This window comes from Bos indicus x Bos taurus, chromosome 3 (genome assembly GCF_003369695.1).
Source record: "Bos indicus x Bos taurus breed Angus x Brahman F1 hybrid chromosome 3, Bos_hybrid_MaternalHap_v2.0, whole genome shotgun sequence".
NCBI classification, from domain to species: domain Eukaryota; kingdom Metazoa; phylum Chordata; class Mammalia; order Artiodactyla; family Bovidae; genus Bos; species Bos indicus x Bos taurus.
In genome coordinates, this window is record NC_040078.1 from 106,773,855 (window position 1) to 106,799,321 (window position 25,467).

The following is a 25,467-nucleotide window of genomic DNA, read 5'->3' on the forward strand; positions in this document are numbered from 1 at the left end:
GACAGTCCATGCAACTCTTGAATGCTCATTTAATAGAACCACAGGCTAGCTCCTAGATGTAGGAACATCTAATACTGGGATAAGTTAACAGAAAAGAAACATGATACATTTCAATTCCAAGTATCAAAAACATTATTTATAAATATTAATGGGAAAAAAAAGAAATCTGTTTCCAAAACTCAGAAAATTACTTGGCTGGATTGTAGAAATCCACGTCTGTCATTTGGAAGCATGATTATATTGCAACTGAAAACCACCACAGAGCAATGAGTCTCCCAGCTCTCAGAAACTTACAGAAGAGCTGAGGCTCATTTCCTGAGAGTCACTCTGGTTATGAGGATCATCTCTTAAAACTTATCCCTCTTCAAGATAAAAGCCGTTAAACACCTCCAGAGCTCCATGAGCATCATCCAGGGGCTTTTACAGCATCTCAGTGACACAAGTCAAAAACCATCTCTGACTTCTTTCTCAAAAGCCCCTTGGCTTTACCTGGCTGTTGCCTTGCTGAGTAGTCCAGTCCATCTACTTTCAAGACTCTCCAACTGTCCAGTGATCTTCTCTCTATCAGCCAGCTCAGCTGACTGTGCTATTCTGCCTCCTTCTGCTTGAAGCATGTCTACTGTGGCCTTTCGATCATCTAGTAGCCTCTGGAGCAACTGATGTACATGTTTAAAGAGAATGAAATGTGATAACATGGGGTCACTTTAAAATCTGAAATAAGGAAAACATACAAAATCCAAAACCCTCACCTCACTGAGCCCTAAGTTTAATTGAACAAGGAAGTTTTTTTTTTCCCCCTCAACCTGAGGCAAAAACACGAGATATAATTCCTACCAGTCATATAAACTTTTCCTACACTCAGGTTTTTAAATGGAGCAGTGACTGTCATTATGTGACTGAAAAGGAATTTAATTTGAACCAAGAGAAAAAGGCACGGAAGTGGAAATCAAACCAAGGGGGGCGGGGAACCAGAGAGAACCTTATACATGATATGCAACATTATTTAGAATAGTGCCGACCCTAAAAACATTCAAAATCTCTTAAGATAAAGTGGTGACAAACACTGAGACAGGATAAGTGAACAAGCAAAACTGCTCAGTTCAACATATGGCACGGTAAACTAGGAGATTACAAAGGTGATGAAGATCAATTTCCATCTTTCTTTTCTGGATCACACAAGGTAGGTTAGGATTCTACTAAACTCCTAACTGTGCTCCTGAAACTATAAGCAAATCGTGTTGTCTGTCATTCCCTTCGGCTGTTACAGTTCACTGCCCCAACATTCTCACTTACCTTCTGTTCTTGGATCTGGGCTTTCACCACTTTATACTCAGCAGATGGAGGCTTCTGATTGGCTATGAGCTCCTCAGTGTCTGCCAACCAGCTGAGCAATGGCTCCAAGGCATCTTGGAACTTCCCACAATGCAACAAAGCCTCTTGCAGTTGTGCGATTCTTTGTGCAACCTGTTTCACAGATACGGAGGAGAAAGGGGAGAGTTCTGAAATGACTTATCCCTTTTTGTAACTCCAGGTTGGAACGACTAAGGTTTTATTTGCATTCAGGTGCCATGGAAACCTGAAACTTCCATATCTTTTTTCTATGCCCTCCGTTCACTCACCTTTTTATTTAGTGTGTTCCACCGAGCGTTGATTTCTTCCATGTCATGTTCCAAACCCTGCACATCACAGTTTTTTCCGGCGCTCTGAATCAAGCCCTGGCCAAGTCCATTCACCTGTTGCAGTTTCATCTGGAGAGGATCCACCTGTTCTTTCTGAAACATCTAGATAATTGTAAGCCAAAGAAGATTTAATCTATAGGCATGACAGTGACTGGTTATTCTTGGAGGAGGCATGCTTTAACAAAGGAGGGCTAGGGGGTAACAAGACAAAACAAGCCACTTGTACAAGAAGTATCAAGTAAGAATGTGGTTTCACATTTCAAAACATTCTCCTATGGACAAGCAATTACAGAGACTTATGGCACTACCTGGGCATTTAAACCATGACTCATGGTTTGTTTCTGTTAATTCTTTAATGCAAAAAGCTCTTGAGAATAAAGATGCATCAGCCTCAAGTTACTATGAAAGTGTGATGCATTATCAATTCTAAACGGAAAGGGTGATACCGAATGACTAGTACTTAAGATTAAAAATACCTTGGGGAATAGCTTTACCCAACCATGATACATGCAATGCTCTTCTCTGACTAGGACTAATAATCAACCAAATCACATTAATGGTGTGAAAAATCCCAACCTCATAGCTTAATACCCCTGTGGCCATTTAATTCCATTCTGTTCCAAGGCCACAGACCACAAACAGCCAATAATCTTGAAATAGTATTCCTCTGATTACAAAGGGAAGTGGGCCAGTATTATAGAGAGATGTCCTTAACAACTTCAGACATATTTTAAGCAAGACTCAGATATACATAAAATATTTTAAGAACAATGATACTATACATCCATGTTTACCATGAAACAATGGAATTTTATAACTGTAAACAAGTGTAACAAGCAATGTGACTGTTTCTTTCTAATGCAGTCAAGGTCCATTATTACTTAGAAATTTATAAAAGGAAACAAAGACAACAGTACTTCTGCCACTCCAATGGTATTAAGGAAAAAAATGAAATAAATATTTGTCCCTAAGATCAGATTTCTCTCAATTGTCAGAGGATAAAATCAGCCACATTCCACTAGTCTGGATTTATTTCCATTCATTTTTCTTCCACATAAAGTTCCTTCAAACTCAGGGAGACAGGTGAATCAATGAAAGCTGAAGAATGCAAGAGAACAAAAATAAATGCAAAAGAAAATTATAAGTTTGGGTAAGACTAATTTTGGCCTATGTGAGACCACAGATCACACTAGGATTAGGAAACTGATTCTAGAAAGAATGGTCTGTGGCTGAACAAGTGAGTCACAAGGAGGAAAGGCGCCAGGGAACACAGAAAAAGGAAGGTTATAAAGGTAATTACCAGTGGGCTTCATTTTATACTACAATTTGATTACACCATATTTTGTTAGGCAACACTACCCAGCAGTTCAGCTAAAAATGACTGTTACTCCAATAACATGGTTCCTAGAGAAAGCAAGTGCTATGATTCTACTTTGCATTAAACGTGCTTTCACTGAAGAAAAATCAGAGCAGAGGGGAAAAAACAACAGCAACATGGCTGTGGGAGGGGCTGGAAAGGTGAAGGGAGCAGAAATGCCGAAGGTGTCCAGTCCACACCGAAGAGCCCCCATTTACCCAGCCATCAAGTCCTGTCTCATGCTGTGACCGATATGCAATTTTTCCTGTGTAGTCCAATACGGCAGCCGACAGTTACGTGTGGCTATTTAACTAGAAATTCAGTTCCTCCACCCCAATAGCCTCATTTCATGGGGTCAAGGGGTCAAAGGCCATGTGTGGCTAAGGGTCTAACGTACTGGGCAACAGAGAATACCTCCATCTTGGCAAGAAGCTCTACTGGTATCAGTGTAAATCATACAGAAAAGTAAAAACATAATTTAAGTAGCTTGACAATCTCTTCCATATAATAGAGCCAATTCTTTTCTTAAAATTTGGATTTACTTTGCTCGTGAACATTTCACATAACGTATTTGAGATTTCTTCAGTTCCCATGTCCACTCTATGGATTGACAGGGAATGGGTATTTGTCTTTTTTCCCCAGAAGTTTAAAAATATATGAAAATGCCTCTATATACTAGTACTCTTTAAATATTTATAGTGAACACAAGTGAACAGAATGTTAAAGAAAATAAATCTGCAAACACTTGCTTTCTCTTAATTCCCAAATAAAGCTGTTGCGCAACACTTGCGCTTTTAGACACAATTCCTGCTCCTTAGTATTTCGTGGCGCATAGACTGTGCCGTGTTACTCACTAACCAGTGCTGGCAGATGTTTCCCAGAGCAGAACACTAGTAAAAATTATTGCATGGCTGTAAGATGCAACAGGGACATAAAACAGAAAATTTCCCAAAGAACTTCTTAAAACACTTTTATCTACAGTAATACCACATTCTCCCAGCTTTCATCCTGACTGATCCTTTTTTGATATCCTTCACGCACTTCCTCTTTCTCTTCTAGATCTCCAAATGTTAGCCTTAGAGGGGCAGAGATAAGGGTAGGATGCCAGTCCTGAGCCCTTTTCTCAATCTACACTCCCCTAAATTCTACCCATTCCTATGGCATTCCTTACCATAATAAATGCTTATTACTCTAAAAATTATATATATATTGTGAATTTCAAATCTAAATATCCAACTATTTTCCTTAATATTGCCATACACCATTCCAAAGTTGAATAGTACACCTGCTAATTTCCTCTCCCCCAATGCTACTCTTCCCTGAGCAATTCGCTACTGCCCCCACTGTATGGCGTGAGCCTAACTGACACCATCTTGGGCCCTTAAGAGTTTCTCCTGTCCTTCTGCTGACCCCACCCAGGACTGTAGTGTACAGTAAATCACTTCTCCGTTGTCAAGGGCTTTGTAGATAATAGACACTGTTTAATAATCATCAGGACCAGGTAGCCCCTATGCTCTGTTAGTCCCCAAACAATGAAAACCTTTGCTGATGTATACTCCTAGTGCCCATAGAGCAGAACCCATTCATAAATCTTGCCTTAGGAATACAAGTCCTTTTCCCAAGCACCGACCCCCACCCTCTAGGTTAACTGCAGAACTGTCCCAGTTGCCCCCACGATGGTGCAGAGCGCAGCTGCAAATGCATCTGGGTAGTGGTCTCCCTGATGCTACCCTGAAAGTAAGTTGTTCGGTTGCTCAATTGTGTCTGACTCTTTTGTGACCCCATGCACACTGTAGCCCACCAGGCTACTCTGTCCATGGGATTTTCCAGGCAAGAAGACTGGAATGGGCAGTCATTTCTTTCTTGAGGGGATCTTCCCGACCCACATCTCCTGCTTTGGCAGGCGGATTCTTAACTGCTGAGACAGGAAGCCTGAGAGTAAGTTACTCTATAATAAACTGATCCATTGATTATATGGAGCTGCCTGCCTTCTTTTTTGGTCTCAAAATGCCTTCTCAGTTCAATGGGTACTTTTTGTTTCCTCCACCCTCCAACACCCATCCACTCAACGATGCAAATCAGAACCTAGAAGCCATCCTTGATAACTTCCCCTCACTACACCCCAACATGAAAGACATTATCAGGTCTTACTGATTCTGCCCCTAAACTGTGTCTCAGATCCATCCAACTGTCTTCAAATCCACCGACTCCCCACCCAAGCCACCCAGACAATTGTAGTAATTGGGCAGGCCTCTCTACTTTGTCCTTGATCCCCTACAATCCATCCTAAACATAGTAGCCAGTGTGATCTTTTAAAGTTGCAAACCATCCTGTGTTTTCTGAATTCCATGTCAATTATAATACAAACTATCAAAATATAAAACAAAAGAAATCTGAGATTTATAAACCCAAATAATGTTGAAAATGTTTTTTGTCAACGTGAACCAGCTTTCTCTATCTTTAAGCTGAGTCATCCTTAAAAAATGTAAACAAAATAATTTCACTCCCCTACTTAAATCTTTCAATACTTGCCTATGGCTTTTAAGGTAGAGATCCTTGAGGCTTTCTTTCTCAGCCCCTGTATCATTTGACCCCTTCCTACCTTTCCAGGTTCACTGCAAGACACTCTTCTGGAAACCCTGCTTACTGTGGTCTGGTCACTTGGCTCTCTTTCAGTTTTAACATGCCAAGCTCTTTCCAGTTTCCATTTCCTTTGTCCAGAATGCTCTTTGACTAAGTAACTTCTATTTATCCTTCAGGTTATAGTTTTAAAACTGTTTCCTTGACACAACTGAAATTAAATACCCCTATTGTTTCTTATCATAACTTTTATTTTTTATTCAAAGCATTTGCCACTATTTATAACCATATATTTGTATCATTTTTGCTTAATTTCTGCCTCCCCTGGGCTTCCCCAGTGGCTCAACGGCAGAGAATCTGCCTGCAATGGAGATGCTGGTTTGATCCCTGGGTCTGGAAGATTCCTTGGAGGAGGGCACAGCAACCCACTCTAGTATTCTTGCCTGGAGCATCCCATGGACAGAGGAGCCTGATGGGCTACAGTCCAGAGGGTTGCAAAGAGTCAGACAGGACTGTAGCAACTTAACACGCATGCTGCCTCCCCTGCTACACTGTAAGTTCCACAAGGGCAGGGGCCATGGCAACTCTATTTACTGCAAAAGCTCCAGTACCCAGCACAGAGTACTGGGTACACAATCAGTAGTTATCCAGTAAATGAATGAATCCTTGTAGAGAAACAGTGTTAGACAAAGCAAATAAATCCATAAAAGTTCTGTTGATTGGCTGAGGATTCAAGTGTTGAAATTGTGAGGCTCCCCAATTTTTGCTTAAAAACTTCCTTGGCAAATTCTTAATTTTATAGGACCACTATTTTATACAAATGGTTGTTTTCTTTATTGAACCAGTGACTGGAAATAAGTCTAAGGAAGTCTACACATGAGAAGAAGGCTTAAAGAACCACAGATTGCTCTTAGTGGACATAGGATCCCACTATGGAAATAGCAAACAAGTTCTGGCTTTTCTTTCTTCTACCAAACCTTGTGATTGCGATTAGAACGGTTCTATCTATTTTAACCATGTACACATGTGAACATTATACATACACACGAAGAGGATCTAAAGCAATTCATTCTAAATCACAGATTTTGCAGCTGGGTTATTATTTGTTTCTCCTGTCATTTATATCAGTCAGTATTTCATAAAATGACTACCTCCTGTAGCTGCCAGACTACCAGAGATCCCAGAGACCGACTTAAGAGTTTCTCTGAATATTTTTCCTCTATGCAGATTTGACTGGCTGTTTATAATGAAATCCCTGTATTTCATCGACTATTGCTGCAGGCTTTATACTAGAAATAGTCTGTGTAATCAAGAATGCTGGTGACTTTGCATAGGATGCTGGGTTCTTGCTATCAATACCAAATTCAGTAAAACTGAGAAAAGTGGATCAAATCCATCAATCTGAAAGGTGATGCACTCTAATTTGATGGGATGCTCCATTACAAAATAATTGTGAAGTCCATGTGACACCACCACCACACAGCTAAGTGGAAAACCTGTGGCAAAGTAGACAGCTTCTAGCCTGCAATCGAAATGATCTCTCCTTGCTGGCAGCTGCATGTTTAATTGGTCCTAGCTGACTAAGGCTTCCCTGAAAGGTTCTGCAATGGAGGTGAACCCAACTTTCTCGCAGCATCTATGGATAGTCAGGAGATTAACATTCATCCACTCAGTCAACAGGAATACATACTACAGGGAAGGCACTGTTTGGGTCCTGGAGATGGTGCAAAATTAAAACCACGTTTGCACTCAGGTACCACTGACTGTATTTGATTAAACTTCTAACTCCTTCTCTCCTTCAGTTCAGTTCAGTCACTCAGTCGTGTCTGACTCCTTGCGATCCCGTGAATAGCAGCACACCAGGCCTCCCTGTCCATCACCAACTCCCAGAGTTCACCCAAACTCATATGCATCGAGTTGGTGATGTCATCTGGCCATCTCATCCTCTGTTGTCCCCTTCTCCTCCTGCCCCCAATCCCTCCCAGTATCAGGGTCTTTTCTCATGAGTCAATTCTTCGCATGAGGTGGCCAAAGTATTGGAGTTTCAGCCTCAGCATCAGTCCTTCCAATGAACACCCAGGGCTGGTCTCCTTTAGGATGGACTGGTTGGATCTCCTTGCAGTCCAGGGGACTTGCAAGAGTCTTCTCCAGCACCATAGTTTAAAAGCATCAGTTCTTCGGCGCTCAGCTTTCTTCACAGTCCAACTCTCACATCCATACATGACCACTGGAAAAACCATAGCCTTGACTAGACAGACTTCTGTTGGCAAAGTAATCTCTGCTTTTGAATATGCTGTCTAGGTTGGTCATAACTTTCCTTCCCTTCCCTCCTTATCAGCGACCAAACGACACCAGGACAGTCAAGTGCAGAGAGCTGCCACTCTTGAAATCCTTTGATTATGAAACGCTAAAGGATAGGAATCTCGGGAACAGGGTTCACAACACATTATGTTCTCTAACATGAGGATTTCAAAATCTTGGAGCTATGAGACCCAGGAGGATATTAGCCCAATTTCCTAATTTCACAGATTAAGAAACAAGAGGTTCGAAAAGAAAAGTGACTTGTTTCCGAACACAAAGACTGACAAGATTACTAAAATACCTTCTTCATAATCATTACTGTGCCTTTTTCAGGCTTTAAAAATACACATTTGTATTTAAAAACTGTTATTCACACATCCATATATGGCTTTCACCCAACCTGCTTTGGTGAATTCTTTCAGTTAACCAACATTATCTCTTTGAAAGGGAAAGGGGAAGCATATTGACAGTGACTCAAATCTTCCGTTGTTTGGTGCTTTGAATGGATGATCTCATTTTATCCTCACAACCCTCACAGGGTTCTTCTGCCTTAACAAACGAGGCAATTGGCACCTCAGGAAATTTAACTGTCTCAGAGTGGTTAAAAAGTATTCCAGGTCTCAATCCAAAATGCATATACTCTAGCTTCTACCTGACTGCTAACATCACCAATGAATGAGCAGCCTCTTGATCTAGGAAAGAACATGCTTACTGTAAATCTCAAAAGAAGAATCACCCTTTCCCACTAATAATCTTTTCCAAAATTAAAGGCAAAATTGTTCACATTCCTGTTTTCCTTGAGCTTTGCTTATATCCCAATTAGAAAAAGTTTGAATTATAAAGTTTTTAAGCAGATGAAAGACACATTTCCCCCATAAATTCAATAAAAAGACCAAAAACGGCCAGAAAAACTCAGGCATTCCTAAGAGAACCAAAGAATTATCTGTTCCCTTTCTAATCACCACCAAGTCACAGAACTTGCAAATCTCACTTTACTCTCCACATCCTGCCCTAACAAAATGAGCAACAATTACCTCATTTGAATTTAATCCATCAATTGCAGCCAGAGGCACTTTCCCAAGCAGCACTGTGCCAGTCACCTCTTTTACTCCAAACACTGGGGAATCAAGCTCCTCCTGGATCGGCGTTCCAGCAAGGGAAGCCTCTTCTAGAATAGGAGTTCCTTCTGACACAGGCACTGAATCAGCACGGGAAGTATCTCCCAGGAAGGGTGCACCAACAGGGAATACTTCCTCCACTGCTGGCACTGCAGCAGCTGCAGCAGGAGGCTCCTCTGGGGTGAACACTTTAACAGTTGGGGTATCAGACTCCTCTGGAGCAGACAGTACCGCAGCTGCAGCTGCAAGCTCCGCTGGGGTGGGCACTGCACCAGCCGGGGTGGCAGACTGCTCTGGGGTGGGCACCACACCAGCTGGGGCTGCAGGCTCCTCTGGGGTGGACACTGAACCAGCTGGGGTGGCAGACTGCTCTGGGGTGGGCACCGCACCAGCTGGGGCTGCAGGCTCCTCTGGGGTGGACACTGAACCAGCTGGGGTGGCAGACTGCTCTGGGGTGGGCACCGCACCAGCTGGGGCTGCAGGCTCCTCTGGGGTGGACACTGAACCAGCTGGGGTGGCAGACTGCTCTAGGGTGGGCACCGCACCAGCTGGGGCTGCAGGCTCCTCTGGGGTGGACACTGAACCAGCTGGGGTGGCAGACTGCTCTGGGGTGGGCACCGCACCAGCTGGGGCTGCAGGCTCCTCTGGTGTGGGCACTGCACCAGTTGAGGCAGCAGGTTCCTCTGGGGTGGACACTGCACCAGCTAGGGCTGCAGGCTCCTCTGGGGTGGACACTGAACCAGCTAGGGTGGCAGACTGCTCTGGGGTGGGCACTGTACCAGCTGGGGCTGCAGGCTCCTCTGGGGTGGGCACTGAACCAGCTGGGGTGGCAGACTGCTCTGGGGTGGGCACTGCACAAGCTGGGGCTGCAGGCTCCTCTGGGGTGGGCACTGCACCAGCTAGGACAGCAGGCTCCTCTGGGGTGGGCACTGCATCAGCTGGGGTGGCAGACTGATCTGGGGTGGGCACTGCACCAGCTGGGGCTGCAGGCTCCTCTGGGGTGGGCACTGCATCAGCTGGGGTGGCAGACTGCTCTGGGGTGGGCACTGCACCAGCTGGGACAGCAGGCTCCTCTGGGGTGGGCACTGCACCAGTTAGGGTGGCAGACTGCTCTGGGGTGGGCACTGCACCAGCTGGGGCTGCAGGCTCCTCTGGGGTAAGCACTGCACCAGCTGGGGCTGCAGGCTCCTCTGGGGTGGGCACTACATCAGTTGGGGTGACAGACTGCTCTGGGGTGGGCACTGCACCAGCTGGGGCTGCAGGCTCCTCTGGGGTAGGCACTGCACCAGCTGGGGCTGCAGGCTCCTCTGGGGTGGGCACTACATCAGTTGGGGTGACAGACTGCTCTGGGGTGGGCACTGCACCAGCTGGGGCTGCAGGCTCCTGTGGGGTGGGCACTGCACCAGTTAGGGTGGCAGACTGCTCTGGGGTGGGCACTGCACCAGCTGGGGCTGCAGGCTCCTCTGGGGTGGGCACTGCATCGGCTGGGGCTGCAGGCTCCTCTGGGGTGGGCACTACATCAGTTGGGGTGACAGACTGCTCTGGGGTGGGCACTGCACCAGCTGGGGCTGCAGGCTCCTGTGGGGTGGGCACTGCACCAGTTAGGGTGGCAGACTGCTCTGGGGTGGGCACTGCACCAGCTGGGGCTGCAGGCTCCTCTGGGGTAAGCATTCTAACAGTTGGGGTATCAGGCTCCTCTGGGGTGGGCACTACACCAGCTGGGGCTGCAGGCTCCTCTCGGGTAAACATTCTAACAGTTGGGGTATCAGGCTCCTCTGGGGTGGACTCTGCTCCAGCTGGGACTGCAGGCTCCTCTGGGGTGGACACTGCACCAGTGGGGGTGACAGGCTCCTCCGGGGTATCATCCTCTGTGGTGGGCACTGCAGCAGCTGGAGCAGTCCCCTCAGGAGCAGGCACTGCAGCAGCTGGGGCAGCAGCCCTCTCTGTGGCTGATACTGCAGCAGCTGGGCCATCCTTTTCTAGGGTAAAAACTGAAGCAGCTGGGACATGTGCCTCTACGGTGGCCACGGAAACAACTGGGACATGCTCCTCTGGGAAGGGCACCATGACAGCGGCTATTGCAGTTCCCTCTGGGACAGGCACTGCAGCATGTAGGGCATCTTCCACAGTGGGCACTGCAGCAGCTGCGTCAGGCTTCTGTGGGATGGATGCCCAGTCCTCCAAAACTGCTTCCGTGTTCCTAGCCTTGGTAACTTGTTCCTCCAGAAAGGTATTTAGCAATGAATTGGAATCTCTCATTTCTGCTTCTCCTTCCTCCAATGAGGCCACATTCAGCTTGGGCTTGGTCCCATTCGCAGTCTCCACTCCATCTCTGCTGTGCCTCAGTCGTCCAACCGGCAGGTGCACACTCAGGAACTCTGGCTCCGGGGACTTCCTCTGGAGATTCTGGGAGACTCGCTCTGGGAGTTTGCCAGGAAGATGTGCTGAGGCTCGGTCCTCCAGCCTGGCTTCACAGCCCAGTGCCTGTGCTTCACCACCTTCGTCACAAGCTCCTTCCACGGACAACAATTCACAAGGGTCCACATCTCCCGAGGAAGTCAGACGGTTATTTCCTTCATTAATAGCTCCTTTCTCACTTTCCCGATGAATCTCATCTGTTGGTAAATGTGACTCGTCTGGCAACACCTCTCCTTCAGATCCTGAGGTAACATCTGTGAGTTTATGGCTAACAGCAGAACTGAGGGGGGCTCTCTCCACACACTCCTCAGCATTCCCCTCAACTTCATGACCGTCCACCTGGGACAAACTGCTGTGTTCTTTGGCCAGCTTGGCTTCAGAGTCTGGTACATTTTCTTCAGGAGAAGCCCTGTGATCAGAGTTGGACCATCCTCCTGGGGACTCCAGATCAGTCAGGAGTCTAAGGTTAAATTCCCCAGCAGTGTCGGGGCTAAAAGGCACTTTTTCACCCTCCTCCTCACTAACAGTGGAAGTGTCCCTCATGGAATCAGAGTAGGCAGTAAATTCCACAGTATTAGGCACCTGAGAAGAATCCAGGGCATTGAAAGAGTCACTGTCCAACCCAGGACCATAGTCCTTGGTCCTTACCTTTAAAAGGCCTAGGTGCTCCTTTTCTAAGGCAGCCCCTGAAAAAGGACTGATTACAAGTGAATTTTCTGCATCCTGGGATGGGGCCAGCCCTTCAGAAGAGGCTTGATTCTCCAGCTCAACTAGCGGAGTCACTCCTTCTTCAGATAAACACTCCTTTTCAAGTTCAAGAAACATCTGCACTGAGTCTGTGTCAGAGAGCTGCTCTGAGTTGGCAGGACCAACAGTGCATTCTAAATCTGAAACAAGACCCTCCAGCCCCAGAGCAGTCCTGTTTCTCAGTTCTCCTACGGCGCTCTCACCTGTTAGAACACAGTTGTAATCCAAAGATGCGGCCTTGAGAACAGAAGCCAAACAGTTCTGAGCAGGCTGCGGGTCATGAGAGCAATGGATCTGACCAAGAGCTAGGTGCTCAAAAGCTCCCAAGACAGTGGTGGAGCAGCCGACTCCATCCTCCACCACTGCCGCAGTATCTGCTTGCTCTCCTTCTTCAAAGATATCTGCCAGGCTGTTCTCCTCATCTGCTGTTAGAAAAGTCTTTCCACTCTCTGAAAGTTTCTCTTCCTCCCACTCCTCCGCAGCCTCCATCATGATCCATCGCTCATCCTCCTCAAACTTTAGCTCAGACTCTGTTTTCTCCCTGAGGCTGGGGGTTATGAGAATATGCAACTCTGAATCCAACAGCTCTTCACTCAGGCAAGGGGAGAGAGGTGGCAATTCTACAGTGCAAGCTGTGTCCCCCAGGGGGTGCTGCTTCTCGCTGAAGCCTCCCTTAGCCAAACTTTTCATGGCTCTGGGCCAGGTTGCACTTGGGAATCTGTGTTCCTGCATTACATCTGTGTTACCACTTGCTGCTGCAGCTTCTGACTCTAGAGGCTGGAATTCATGAGAAGAGCTCTCACTGCGCTGTTGCAATCTGAAGTCTTGGCTGTTTCCACCTAAGTTTTTTACATCCTGCATTTCTGGAATACCTATGGATTTGGACACATGTTCCAGAGTTACTGACTCTGACTGAGGTTCCTTGTGGTCCACGTGACCAGAACTTTCTGTTAATGCAGAACTGGACTCCTTCTTCTCTTGCAAGGAAGGATTTGAAACACCGGCTTCGGAAACCTCACTGAGAGAAGCTTCCATCCTTTCGGCGAATTCTGGGAAATTGGGTGGCATGAAGGACTTCCAAGATCTCCTGTTAATGTTGTCCTTGCGTTCTGCATTTGGCCGCCTTCTGGGTGGCACAGGTGCTGACTTCTGCACATCACTGCTTAGCTTTAGTGCGTCAAATATTATTCTCTCGTCCAACTTTTTGCCTTCTGGTGCTCTGGATTCAAAAACATTAGCGGCTGCTCCTAACGTACCGTTGCTGGATATAGTGCTTCCTTCTATCTTTTCCATGGTGCTTTTTGAAGTCTGATTAAGCTTTGACCCCTGGTCAATTTGTTCATTTATCCTCATTGTATCATATATAGATCGCTGTGGAACATAACAATCCTCTATGTAGCCATCCTCTTCCTCCCCCTTTCCCAGGCAGGTGGGGTTCTGCCTTAAACAGTCCGGCCTGCTGAGTGGCTTACCCATACTTTTTCAATCAAGATGAACCATCAACCTTTTAAAAGTTTATCACAGGTTCCCCCAAAATGCATTCTGCGTAAGTTAAAAACCCTTTTACATGTTCATAATTGCGAACCCCCCAATCGGATCTTCCCTCCAGAAAGGCCTGGAAGTTGCACTTTGAAACTATTCTGGGAGAAGCTCTAAGATAAACAGTTTTTTCCTCACAGGTTAGCAGCCTCATAGTTGCAGACAAATAATTGGTTTAACGTAATCAACAAAATTATTCCTTCTATGGCTTTTCTTTAAAGAGCACCGCTCTAATTCAGTCAGTTAAAAAAAAATCATCTGATATTGACAAGTCTTATTCAATATCTAGTTCCACTCACTTCTCACCCGAGCAGAGTTGGAAGCAGAGGATTTACATCGATTGCGTCTTTTAATAACAATGGCACAGCCCCTCTGGTCTTCAAGTATGGCCCAAGCTCCTAAGAATTCCTTTCATTTTATCCTCGGTTCCAGCCCTGGAGAGTCCAGCTGGTCTGAATTAGCCATTCGTCCTCCCTAGTTCGGGTGTTTGTATTTGAACTGGGCTGGTCGGCGGATATTCCTGCAACTTTAAACACAGGAAGTCCTTCATTCGCGGCCAGCTTGGGGCTTCCTGTCTCCAAAACATCATGGCATTGTTGTGGCTCCCAGAACAGCCCAGCGCCGCGGCCGCAAAACAAGGCGAGTGGAGCCCGGCGCCGGGCCTTTGAGGGGCCGGAGGGCTGCGACGGAGGCCGAGGGTCAGTCGGTAAGGCTCACTCCCTGCCGCCCGCTTCCCCGCGCCCCGAGGGCCACGGTCGCCTCACCGCAGGCTGGCAGGTGGCTCCCGGCCGCGCCGGCCTCCAGTCCCGCGCTCAGGAAGTTAGTTGGTGCCTCAGGCAGCTGAGTCCCGCGTGCTGTGGGCGCCGCCTCCCCCGCCGCCGCCGCCAGTCCCCGGTCCGCAGCCGCCACGCCGTGGGCTGCATGTCAAGCAGCCGCCTCTATTCTCCGCCGCCGGCCCCGCGGCCCCGCCGTCCTCCCCGCCCGCAGCTGTCACGGTCCCGGCATGCAAACTTCTGGCTGGGAACAAAAGGCTCCGCTCGGGCCGGGCGGGGGCGAGCCCGCCTCCCTCGCGCCGCGCGGCCCGCTCGCCCGCCGCTCGCTGGAAGTGCTCGGCTGGCGGGCGGCTCTCCTCCCCCTTCCCCGCGCCGCCGCGCCGCCCCACCCGGGCAGCCCCCCTGGAAGCCCCGGAGCGCGACGCGGAGAGCTCGGGGAGGAGGGCGGGGCAGAGCCGGGGCGAGGAGCTGCCGAGCCGGAGGGAGGGGGCGACCGAGGGGATTGGAGGCCGAGGCACCGAGGGAGGGGCTTCTGCGCGGCTCTGGGCGAGGGAGCCCGGCGCCCGCCGCTCGGGGGGCGGGCCCACGCCCACCGCGCCCCCGGGGCCGGAGGGAGAGCCCCGCCCCCTGAGAGAGAGAAGGGTGGGGAGCGGCACCAGCGCCAGTCTCGGCCGCGCAGCGCAAATCCCCTGACAAAGGAAAGCCCCGCCCTCCCGCCGCTGGCCCGGCCCCTGTCGCCCCCGCCGCGTCCCAGCCCTCCGGGCTCCTAGCCCTAGGGCGAGCTAACCCAGAAGGGGCGCCCCCGCCGCTCCGCAGCCAGCTGGCTCTGGCAAGGGCCATTCTGGGCCCCATTTGCCGGCATCACTCCCCGCTCCGGCTCTGCCGCCAAAGGGGTGTCCCTAGTCCCTCCAATGTCACCTTTAGCGCGCCCCTGCCGGGCCCAAGAACACTCCAGCCTTAAACCTGGCACTTAAATACGGACCAAGTTATTGGATAAACTCCAGGCACCTTCCCTCTCCCGTTCCTCACGTCCGTCAGGTCTCGGTTCATTCCCTCGCCGGGATTTCTTTGCCCACAGATCTGAATGGTGTTGATAACTGAGGCGAAGGGAACTGACGGCGGGGGTGGCGGGGGAGATGCTGGCAGCAGCGCCCCAAGCCCCAGAACCTGGGCTCCTTCACCGCTGGGCACATCCAAGGAAACCTGAGCTCCTCGGGGCCAAATGAAAAGCAGGGGTCTGTATTTCAAGTCTCAAGATGGAAAATTCTAAAGAAAAATGGCCCACAATCCCGTCCACAGCTTTTTGGCTTTTATAAAAGCCATCTAGACGCCTGGTGACTGTTAAACAAAGAAAAGTACAAAGGGCAACCCAGAAACCCGTCCACCAGAGCAGATGCATATCAGAAGGGGTGTAATATGCTGCTCCTTTGTGATGGTCATTTTCTGATTTTATGAAGAAAAAAAGTCTATTAGAATCTCTCAACTGACCATGTGGTCAATACAGATGGTAAAACTTATGGAAAAGTTATTTCTACCCTCTATACAAACTGTAAGTGAAGCCAATAGCTGGTGTATGGAGATCTGGCAGTGAAACTCTGAGCTGAGCCTTAGGCTGACTTGAGCCAGAGAGGTCTTTGGCAAAAAGGAGGTGTCAGCTGAAGCCTGTGATCATAATTAAGCAACTAAAAGACCTTTCACTGGCAAAATGTCTTACACGTCATTTCTCACTTCGAAAGAGGCTGCTGATCAATTTCTGCCCACTCAAATTCAAAAGACTCTATCTATCCATCTGTAAACTGAAAGGGAGGGTGGGCAGACTAGATTGTGTCTTGACAGCTTTTCTCACTTGAATATTCTTTAGTCCTAAAACTGTTAAAGGAGCTGCCCCACAATGCTGACTCCTCCTGGTCCTACACTGTAAGACTGTCCTCTGAGGAACAAACAGCAGAAAGAACCAAAAATGTTTGAACTAGGGAAGGTTTCCAAGCAATATAATGAACATCAAGTATCTAAAGGGCTGGGAAGTGGGAGGAAGGAAGCTTGTTCTGGATGTCTACTTAAGCTGGCACACTATGATCCAAGGGTAGATTTCAAACCAACAAAGCTTTCTCACAGCTATTCGAAGAATAGGGCTTCCCCTGAAGGGATGACTTTCCTGACCCCAGAGGTGTCTGAGCAGAAATTCAAGCAATCACTTGGCAGAGATTTGGGGAAAGAGATTTACAATTCCTCTTTCAGTTTGTTCAAGATGAATTTTAAGGTCCCTTCTAACTCTAATTCAGTGTGATTGGAGGGCTTGATTAGCTTATGTATCTGATACTTAACATTTCAGGGAATCTGGGTTTTAATATTCCTTTAATTATTAAGTACAACTGGAAAAACCCAGGGAAGGCAAGATCAATTTCACTAGCAAATCTCCCTGGCAAAATACTCGTCAGTATCTGAATACTTACGTGTTCAGATATCATAACAGACTATTTAGTGTGCCAGGGGCCCTCTGGCTGGAAGAATCTGAGGAATTCTGGCTCTGGACTAAGGGTGGGTGGTTATTCTATTATAAAGAATGATCTTGATGTGGAATCACAAACTTCATAGCCAGAAATTCCTTTCCTGTTTGCTCACTAAGTCAGGTGCCAATGAATTCAGTCTTTTCTTAATCCTTCCCCACACCTATTTACCTTAGTCTCACCACTCTCACCAATGCTCCATATTACAGTCAACTAAGTAAAGGGAGCATTTTAGCAACTATGAAGTTCAGATTCAAATTACTTATCAGCTTAAGTCACATTCTCTCTGATTAGTGTATTAGGAGGCTATATTAAGAGACTATTATAAAGAAATCTCTCCAAAATTCAAACATGGCCTTATAGAAAGGATTATATAAAGTTGACCAATTACTCCCCTCCCCTGCAAAAAGTGCTTTGCTCCTTTCTTTGAATCATCAGTTTGTGTTGAGAGAGAAAAAAGGCACAAAGTCTCTTTCCTCCATGTCTTTTTTAAAAAAAAATCTGTTCATGAGTTTCTCCTTAGTTTTGGTATGTGGAACTCTGCCAATAGCCATCTCAGTGACTGAAATAAATACCTGATACAGCTTTCAACCTCTTGTTACCCTGATAGCTCCAACAAAAAAAGCATCTGTTCATTTCACATGCTGTGTGTAAACTTTTAAAAAGAGAGGTATAGCGAGCACCTCTTTGATGCTTCCCCCATTCCTATAACACAAATATATGTGCTGATGCCAAATTTTAAATTAGTTTCCAGTTAGTTGATTACAGAGTTCAAAGAATTCTCTATTTATTTCGAAATTCCTAAGAACAGAATTGGTGTCAGATTTTCCTTTGGTGAACTTGGAAGAAAGAACAATCTTGGCCCTTCCTGCTGTCTAATTAAAACAGAAAGGTGGAGTCGCCTCACACCCTAACACAGCTCCCTTTCCAAGTTTTGGACTTGGCACTTTGCCTTTGTCTGCTCCAGACTTAAACCACCAGCCTCCAAGGAAAATCTGGAGACCCTAGAGGCATACTTCCTCAGATTCTATAATGCCTTTTCATCCACCTCTCTCTTGGAGGATTAGTGCTGACTAGAGGAGGAGACAGAAGACTGGTTGGATCTTGCACATTTAAAACCTACAAAATGCTTTTCATCTTGGGATCTCTAGATTTTACAAGCATTTATTTAGTAGCAAGTGGAAACTCCACAGTATTAGTCTGAACCTGTTGGGCATCAGTCACTACCATCTTTTTATTACATAAAGATGGCTACACAGTGGCTCGTTAAGCAATGCAGCATGATGTGAAGCTTGCTTTAAATCTAAGGATTTTGATGCTATTTGAGCTCTTGTGTATTTCTAAACCCATGAGAAAGCTTTCCATACACTCTTCAGGAACTTTCATGACCCCTATAGCCCTTTCCTGCTTGTAGACTTTTCATATTAATCCCTCTTTAGCCACTCCCCACGACAGTGGTGATGACAAAAGCACAGGGCTTTGTGAGAAAAGACCCAACAGGACAGTGGGAGGCAGGAAAGCAGGAGATTCCAGGAAGCCTTTATGGAGGGAATCACATTTACACATCAGGATCTGGAGATGCAGAGATGGTAGAGACAAGGATTTCTAAGTGAAGGACTAAAGGCTGGAAACCTAAAGAGGCCAATTCAAAGTTATCATGGTTTAAGTTATAGGATAGATGCAAGGGAAAAATGAAAGGTCAGAATGGTAAGTAGCTCAGGTCAGTTCACCAAGGCCCTTGAATGCCAAACATGAATTTATGCTTTATTTGTGCATGCTAAGTCACTTCAGTTGTGTCTGACTCTTTGCAACCCATGGGCTGTAGCCCACCAGGCTCCTCTGTCCATGGGATTCTCCGGGCAAGAATACTGGAGTGGGTTGCCATTTCTTCCTCCAGGGGATCTTCCCGACTCAGGGATCAAACCTGAGACTCTTACCTCTCCTTTGCTGGCAAGTGGGTTCTTTATCACTAGCACTACCTGGAAAGCTCAAGACTTTCTTCTTTAACTTACCACAGGTTCGTACAAGTGACTGAGTCGTGTGTGGAAAATTTCTAAGAATCTGAGCCTGTCTGCTCACTCAACTGCCACTTGATATAAATTATTGCATTACAAAAAATCCAAATCTTAATTGCAGAGGCAGACTATTTGAACTTCATAACTGATCAGCTAGAGGGTAGGGGTTAGGGGGAAAATAAATGTATAAAAATGCTGTCGGGACCTCCTCAGTGGTCCAGTGGCTAAGATGCCATGTTTCCAATGCAGGGGGCCTGGGTTCGATCCCTGGTCAGGGAACAAGATCCTGCAGGTCGCAACTAGGAGTTCAAATGCTACAACTAAAGAATCTCACATGCTGCAACTTAGACCTGGCACAAATAAATAAAAAACAAATGTTTATTAATAATAATAAATAAAACTTTTTATTTGGTTATAATAATAACCAAAACAAATAAATAAATATTAAAAAATAATAAACCTCTTTGGATGACTGAGGGCCCAGCATACTATCAAACAGCAACAGACAGGAAGAACTACTGGAGGAGCTAACACATTCAGTGTAGCACATACTGAGTGTGAGGTACTCAAAGGCTACCCATGTGGAGGTATCCAGAGAGACCAAAGGTCAGGGTGGAGATAATAGAGGTAGAAAACTTCTGTAGGACAGTGAGGAATTGGCCATCCCAGGGCTGAGCGTGGAGAGAGGTGAGAAGAGGGTGGATGACAGGATTTCAAGAGCCACAGGTAAGGAAGTAGAAAGACAAATCGAAACAGAAAGCAGAAGAGCAGCCAGAGAAGAAAATGGAGAGAGCTCAATGTCAGGAAGGTGAATGGACAGGAGGGTTTTGAGAAAGAAGATACGATGTTAAATGGTGCACAAGAAAGGAGGAAGACCATTAATTAAGACAAGGCCACTGGGCTTGGCAACTAGGACGTCAGTGAGAACTTCTGCAAGAATGCTCGCAGGGCAGTGATGGGTGCTGGGTCAGACGGTAGCAGATCAAGGAGAAGCAGTGGTGAGAAAGTAAGCGTTGGCCCTCCCTTATTGTGTCTCTTCTTTGGGCTTCCATTGTCATGGTGCTACCCTGATGCTATCTTTCTAGCCAGTCCTTCTTGGTGTCTTTGGGTTCCTCTTCCTGTCCTCTTAAGAAGAGTAATTCCACAAGGTGTAGCCTTGATTCTTTTCATTTGTTCAACAAATATTTACTGAGATCTACTGTGTGCCGTAATCCATGCCAGACACTAAGGGAGAGTGATGAGCAAGATGTGTTCAGGAGCCTACATTCTTGTAGAGACAGACAGACATTCACTTTAATTCAATTGCAGTAAGTACTCAGGGAAAAGCAAACAGTGCTCTGAGCGCATCTGTCAAGGGGCCTGATGTGGCCCTGGAGGTGCAGGGGAGGCTTCCCTGAGAAAGTGACGACGTGGGCTTTCACTTAACATGGAGAGTAGCCTTTCCAAATCCAGGATGGCATGACTTCACAACTTTCAAAAAGTAACAACTTCACAAAGGTGCTTAGCTATTTCTAGGAAACAGGTCCCTGGGCTAAATCTCTAAGGAATCTTGCTGTAGGGATCTTCTCTCCAGTATTAGAAAAGGATGTAAAATAAGTAATATAAAGTTAAGAGATTTTTGAAAACTGTCTTTCATTTTGTTACTAAAGCAGTTCTTATCATGAACAAAAAACTGAGGCTGAATTTAAAGAATTAGACTTAAATTGGAGCTCTTCTCTGGGAATGAACTGCAAGATGAGAGAGATAGTAAATGGTTCACTTGAATGGATGCAATGAATTCAAGCTGCAGAAGACCTAAGAGAGGTTCAATTTCTTCGAATTCTTATCTTCTTCTTCCCTTAACTCACAGATACATGTAACCAAATATTAGAAAGATGTAGTTGCTGAAAGCTTTTCTAAGGAACATCTTGATTTGGCATACATACTTGGCATAGGGATTAATTTTATCTGTGTTTTTAAGCTGCTTCCTCTGAAATTAAGCTGATATTTTCTCCCTTAATGTTTTAATTAAAGATTGATTAAAATTAAGAAGTGTCTCTATCAAAGATGCTGACTTGGTAGTTGCCATTATATGGTAACAAAGGAAGATAACATGGTCTATGCTAAAGCTAATTAGGCCAAGGACCCTCAGATCATTAAGTTGATCTGTTGGTAACTCTGAGTGACTGCGGAAGTCACTGAGCTGGTAATGGCTTCTGGTTAATTCTGGTTAATGATTTGAAAATAATACTGATGTGTAGAGCATAGAAGCCAAGGTCAAAATGGTCTCAGAGAAACCTGCTGGCTGTGGGATTCTGAAATGAATGAATGGATTTAATAACCATGTATGTGTATGTATGTGTACATACAGTATATTTAAAGCTGTGTTAAGGAGTCGTGACCTAAACCTGTTTATATATTGCTGGTCTGGGGCTGGCAATGAGCTCCACATTTGTTCCCCAGAGAAACTGCTCAGGAAGGCCTTTTGTCCATCTACCTGTTTCACTGCTGTCATCTCATCATTTCCTTTTTTTCAAGAAGAAAAAGAGCTAATCTAACTTGGTGCTGGGTCTTAGATCAAATCTTCTGGAGAATGATCAGCTGTAGGCAAAAAGGGAATAACTTATTAAAAACATTTCATAATGTTATAATGTGTGTATTTGGATAAACTTTTTAAAATAAAAGAATATTATCATTGAGCACTTAATATCTGCCTAGTGTTTTCATCTACATCACTTCATTTAAATTTCATAAAGGCCCTAAAGGTAGGAGTTACCATTGCTCATGTTTTACAGCAGAAATAACTATACAGAGAGGCTAAGTAATTTCCCCCAGGGTCACTCAGCTAGTAAATGATAGAGCCAGAATTCCAAGCTGAGAATTTCAGACTCAAATTCATATTCAATTTTCCTCACTAAGCTGATAGAAGTATGAAGACTCTTGCTGTCGTTGTAAATGACAATGACTCTAAAGTAAAGGGTAACTACAAGACGGCATTTCAGAACCTGCTTTCTTCAGTTGCATCCAAAGTAGCAAATTTTTAAATTTTGCTTATTTAGGCTAATACTGAAATGAAATTATGTTCCTTTAGCATATGCTAAGTAGGAGAGAAGGAAGGGAGCCTGGAGGTAAGATGGAAAGGTGAGGAGTCCAGGGTAGGATGAGGATTTCTCGGAACACACAAGGATTTAGCTCAAGTGTTGCAAAGTAGATAGCATTTTGAATCCCACAGCTCACATGGCTTATGAGAAATAAAGAGCATTCACTTAGTCAAATATTCACTAGTGTCCAACTATGCATATACTCATGCTAACTACTTTGAGGGACACAAAAATGGATACATTAAGATGAGGGTTGGGACATTGCATATAATCAATAAATGCCAAAATTAGGCAGTAATGATAAAGGCTAAATTAGTTACACATATTAAGTGATTTAAGAGAGCAAGAGAGGTGGTGAGCTGGGCTGGAGGGGAATCAAGGTTTTGAGGAGATATGGGACTTCTGCTAAACCTTCAGGTATGAGTAGAAATCAAATAGGTAAAATGCTAAGGAGTGTTTCAGGTAAGTGGATGGAGTGGATGGTCTACATAGGAAATAAGACTGGATAGACAGTGGGGATCAAAAATGTAGTTTCTCAACTGACAAAGGATTAATTTGCAAAATATACAAGCAGCTCATACAACTCAATGCCAGAAAAACAAACAACCCAATCAAAAAGGGGAAAAGACTTAAATAGATATTTCTCCAAAGAAGACATACAGATGGCTGACAAACACATGAAAAGATGCTCAACATCACTCATTATTAGAGAAATGCAAATCAAAACTACAGTGAGATATCACCTCACCCCTGTCAGAATGACCATCATCCAAAAATCTACAAACAATAAATATTGGAGAGGGTGTGGAGAAGAGGGAGCACTCTTACACTGTAGGTGGGAATGTAAATTGATACAGCCACTATGGAAGGTGGTATGTAGATTCCTTAAAAAAGTAGGAATAAAACCACCATATGACCCAGCAATCCCACTCCTAAGCATATACCCTGAGGAAAAGACACGTGTATCCCATTGTTCATTGCAGCACTATTTACAATAGCTAGAACATGGAAGCAACTTAGATGTCCACCGACAGATGAATGGATACAGAAGTTGTGGTACATATAAACAACAGAATATTACTCAGCCATAAAAAGGAATGCATTTGAGTCAGTTCTAATGAGGTGGATGAACCTAGAACCTATTATACAGAGTGAAGTGAGTCAGAAAAAAAAAGATAAATATCATATTCTAACACATATATATGGAATCTAGAAAAATGGTAAGGAAGAATTTATTTACAGGGCAACAGTGGAGAAACAGATATAGAGAATAGACTTATGGACATGGGGAGAGGGGAGGAGAGGGTGAGATGTATGGAAAGTAACATGGAAACTTATATTAGCATTCCTATATAAAATAGACAGCCAACGGTAATTTGCTGTATGACTCAGGAAATTCAAACAGGGGCTCTCTATCAATCTAGAAGGGTGGGATGGGGTGGGAGCTGGGAGGGAGGTTCAAAAGGGAATATATGTATACCTATGGCTGATTTATGTTGAGGTTTGACCGAAAACAACAAAATTCTGTAAAGCAATTATCCTTCAATAAAAAAATAAATTAAAAAAAAGTGTAATATATATTAGAAAAAAAAAATGTAGTTTCTGGGGGGGGTGGGGGGTGGGGATAAGCACTCACAGAAAGAAGGGTGAGTACAGACAGAAGCTAAGGGAAGACCACCTTGAAGGCTTCCGTTTTAAAAGGCTACAGCATAATTTATGTCTGATTTTTCCGTGGGAACCATGTGCGTACACGCTGGCTGTCCAATCACGCTAGCTCTCTGCGTTCCTAACAGAGGATCTTTTGTTCCAAATAGCAAGGCTCAAAAGGGACGGAGTCTGATAAAATCACACTGAGGTCAGTATCCCAGCTGGTGCAGGGCTTATGCCATTCCATAACACACCCTACAGGAAGCAGCTTGAGATACACAGCTGACTGACTTCCATAGCAGGAGTCTTGTGGCAAGCAGGGTGGGGTGGGGACTGGCCAAGCATGGAGGGCATTCTTTAGCCCTCCATGACTCAAATTAGTGACTCAAATTAGTTCACTAAGATCCTGACTTGATCCAACAGATCCGTTTAAATCACTCTCAGAACCAACACTTTTTTTTGCTAAAAGGAAAACCACAAAGTTTCCCCAGGCAATGGAGCTATTTCATCAGTTAACTCTTACTTGTCATGGAATCTGAAAAGGGCAAGATTCCAAAATCCTCTGTATTTCAAGAAATAGGCTGAATAATCCTTTGTTTGAAGTGGCTATTCTGTGTATTATAGGAAATTCAGCAGCACCCACTAGATGCCGGGAGCAGCCTCCCCAGTTATGACAGTACCAAACGTCTCTAGATGTGGTCAATGTCCCCTAAGGGCCCAAACTGCCTCCCCTACCCTCACTGGGGCCACTGGTCAAGCATGAGCTTTGGTGCCAAACATCTTTCCAATCCCAGCTCTAACATTTACTGCTATGTGGCTTGAACAAATTACTTTAACACCTTCAAACCTCAGTTTTCTTATCTGCAACTGGGATTTTAAATGTCTGATTCATGGAGGTGGGGGTGGGGAGGCAGTTAGGACTGGAGATCATTTAGACTCAGGTCTCTTACTATTCTTGCCGCTATGTGCCTACTACTGCAGCTCTTTGCACCTGTTTCTCATGCTGCACTGCCAACTAGAGACTGAGATCCCAGCTTGCACGAAGGACTGACCCAGAGCCAGTGCTCAGTAAGGATGGACTGACAGGAATACAGAACCCCTTCCGCCTGACCTCCACGAAGGGATCCAGGGACCATCACCTTGGAGCTCTCACTCTCATCCCTGATGGCCAAAGTTGTGAAAGGTCCACATTTCAAATCACAGGACCAGTGGTAGGAAAACAGCTTGTAAAGGTTCAGGGGAGAAGTGTATCATGTTACTCTTTCACAGACAATACCAGACACTGGTATCTGAACAGCACCCCAGTAGTGGCAGTGGCAAAGTGTGAAGGAAGGTGGGGAGGGAACACATTCTCCCCACAGCGAGGCTTTTCTACCCGGGACAGCTGAGACTTGGGATGAGTCCCTCTGGCAGGAGACAGCCTTTGTGCAGTGATGTTTTAGTGCAGTGACCTGACCTGACCTGACTCCCTGTGGGACTGATTTTATTCCTGGTAAACCAACCACCTCTAACAACAAAGTGCCTTTCAAAGCAACTCATCTCACTTCCTAGAGGCTCACCTCTTATGGCTTGTGTGCCAGAGAGCTCATTGGAAAGTACCCAGGACTAGGCTAAGGCTGAGGCCACTTACCAAGCATTTCTAGACACAGCGAGAAACAGCCCCGTTCTGCAAGCCTGTGCTTATCTCAACCACATCCACTATTCAA

At 45.6% G+C, this 25,467-nt stretch overlaps 2 protein-coding genes across 32 annotated transcripts in view; both read right to left on the reverse strand.

The window, feature by feature from the left end:
- The window catches only part of MACF1 (microtubule-actin crosslinking factor 1), a 340,530-nt gene that overhangs the window by 54,044 nt on the left and 261,019 nt on the right, over positions 1-25,467 (reverse strand). For all 31 annotated transcript variants that reach the window (XM_027537746.1, XM_027537756.1, XM_027537747.1 and 28 more), the window contains 3 exons: positions 1,620-1,781; positions 1,294-1,464; positions 490-656 (listed from right to left, as the gene is read on the reverse strand). In XM_027537746.1, coding sequence (XP_027393547.1) covers positions 490-656; positions 1,294-1,464; positions 1,620-1,781 — 500 coding nt within the window. The remainder of the gene's footprint in view (positions 1-489; positions 657-1,293; positions 1,465-1,619; positions 1,782-25,467) is intronic.
- Positions 7,878-14,967, reverse strand: KIAA0754 (KIAA0754 ortholog). The gene has a single exon (XM_027537757.1). It carries the CDS (start codon positions 13,674-13,676, stop codon positions 8,910-8,912), a length of 4,767 nt encoding a protein of 1,588 aa, XP_027393558.1. The 5' UTR covers positions 13,677-14,967; the 3' UTR covers positions 7,878-8,909.

Bases quoted from the DNA above. Each gene is read 5' to 3' on its own strand.
- KIAA0754 (XM_027537757.1), bottom strand. From the start codon at position 13,676: ATGGGTAAGCCACTCAGCAGGCCGGACTGTTTAAGGCAGAACCCCACC.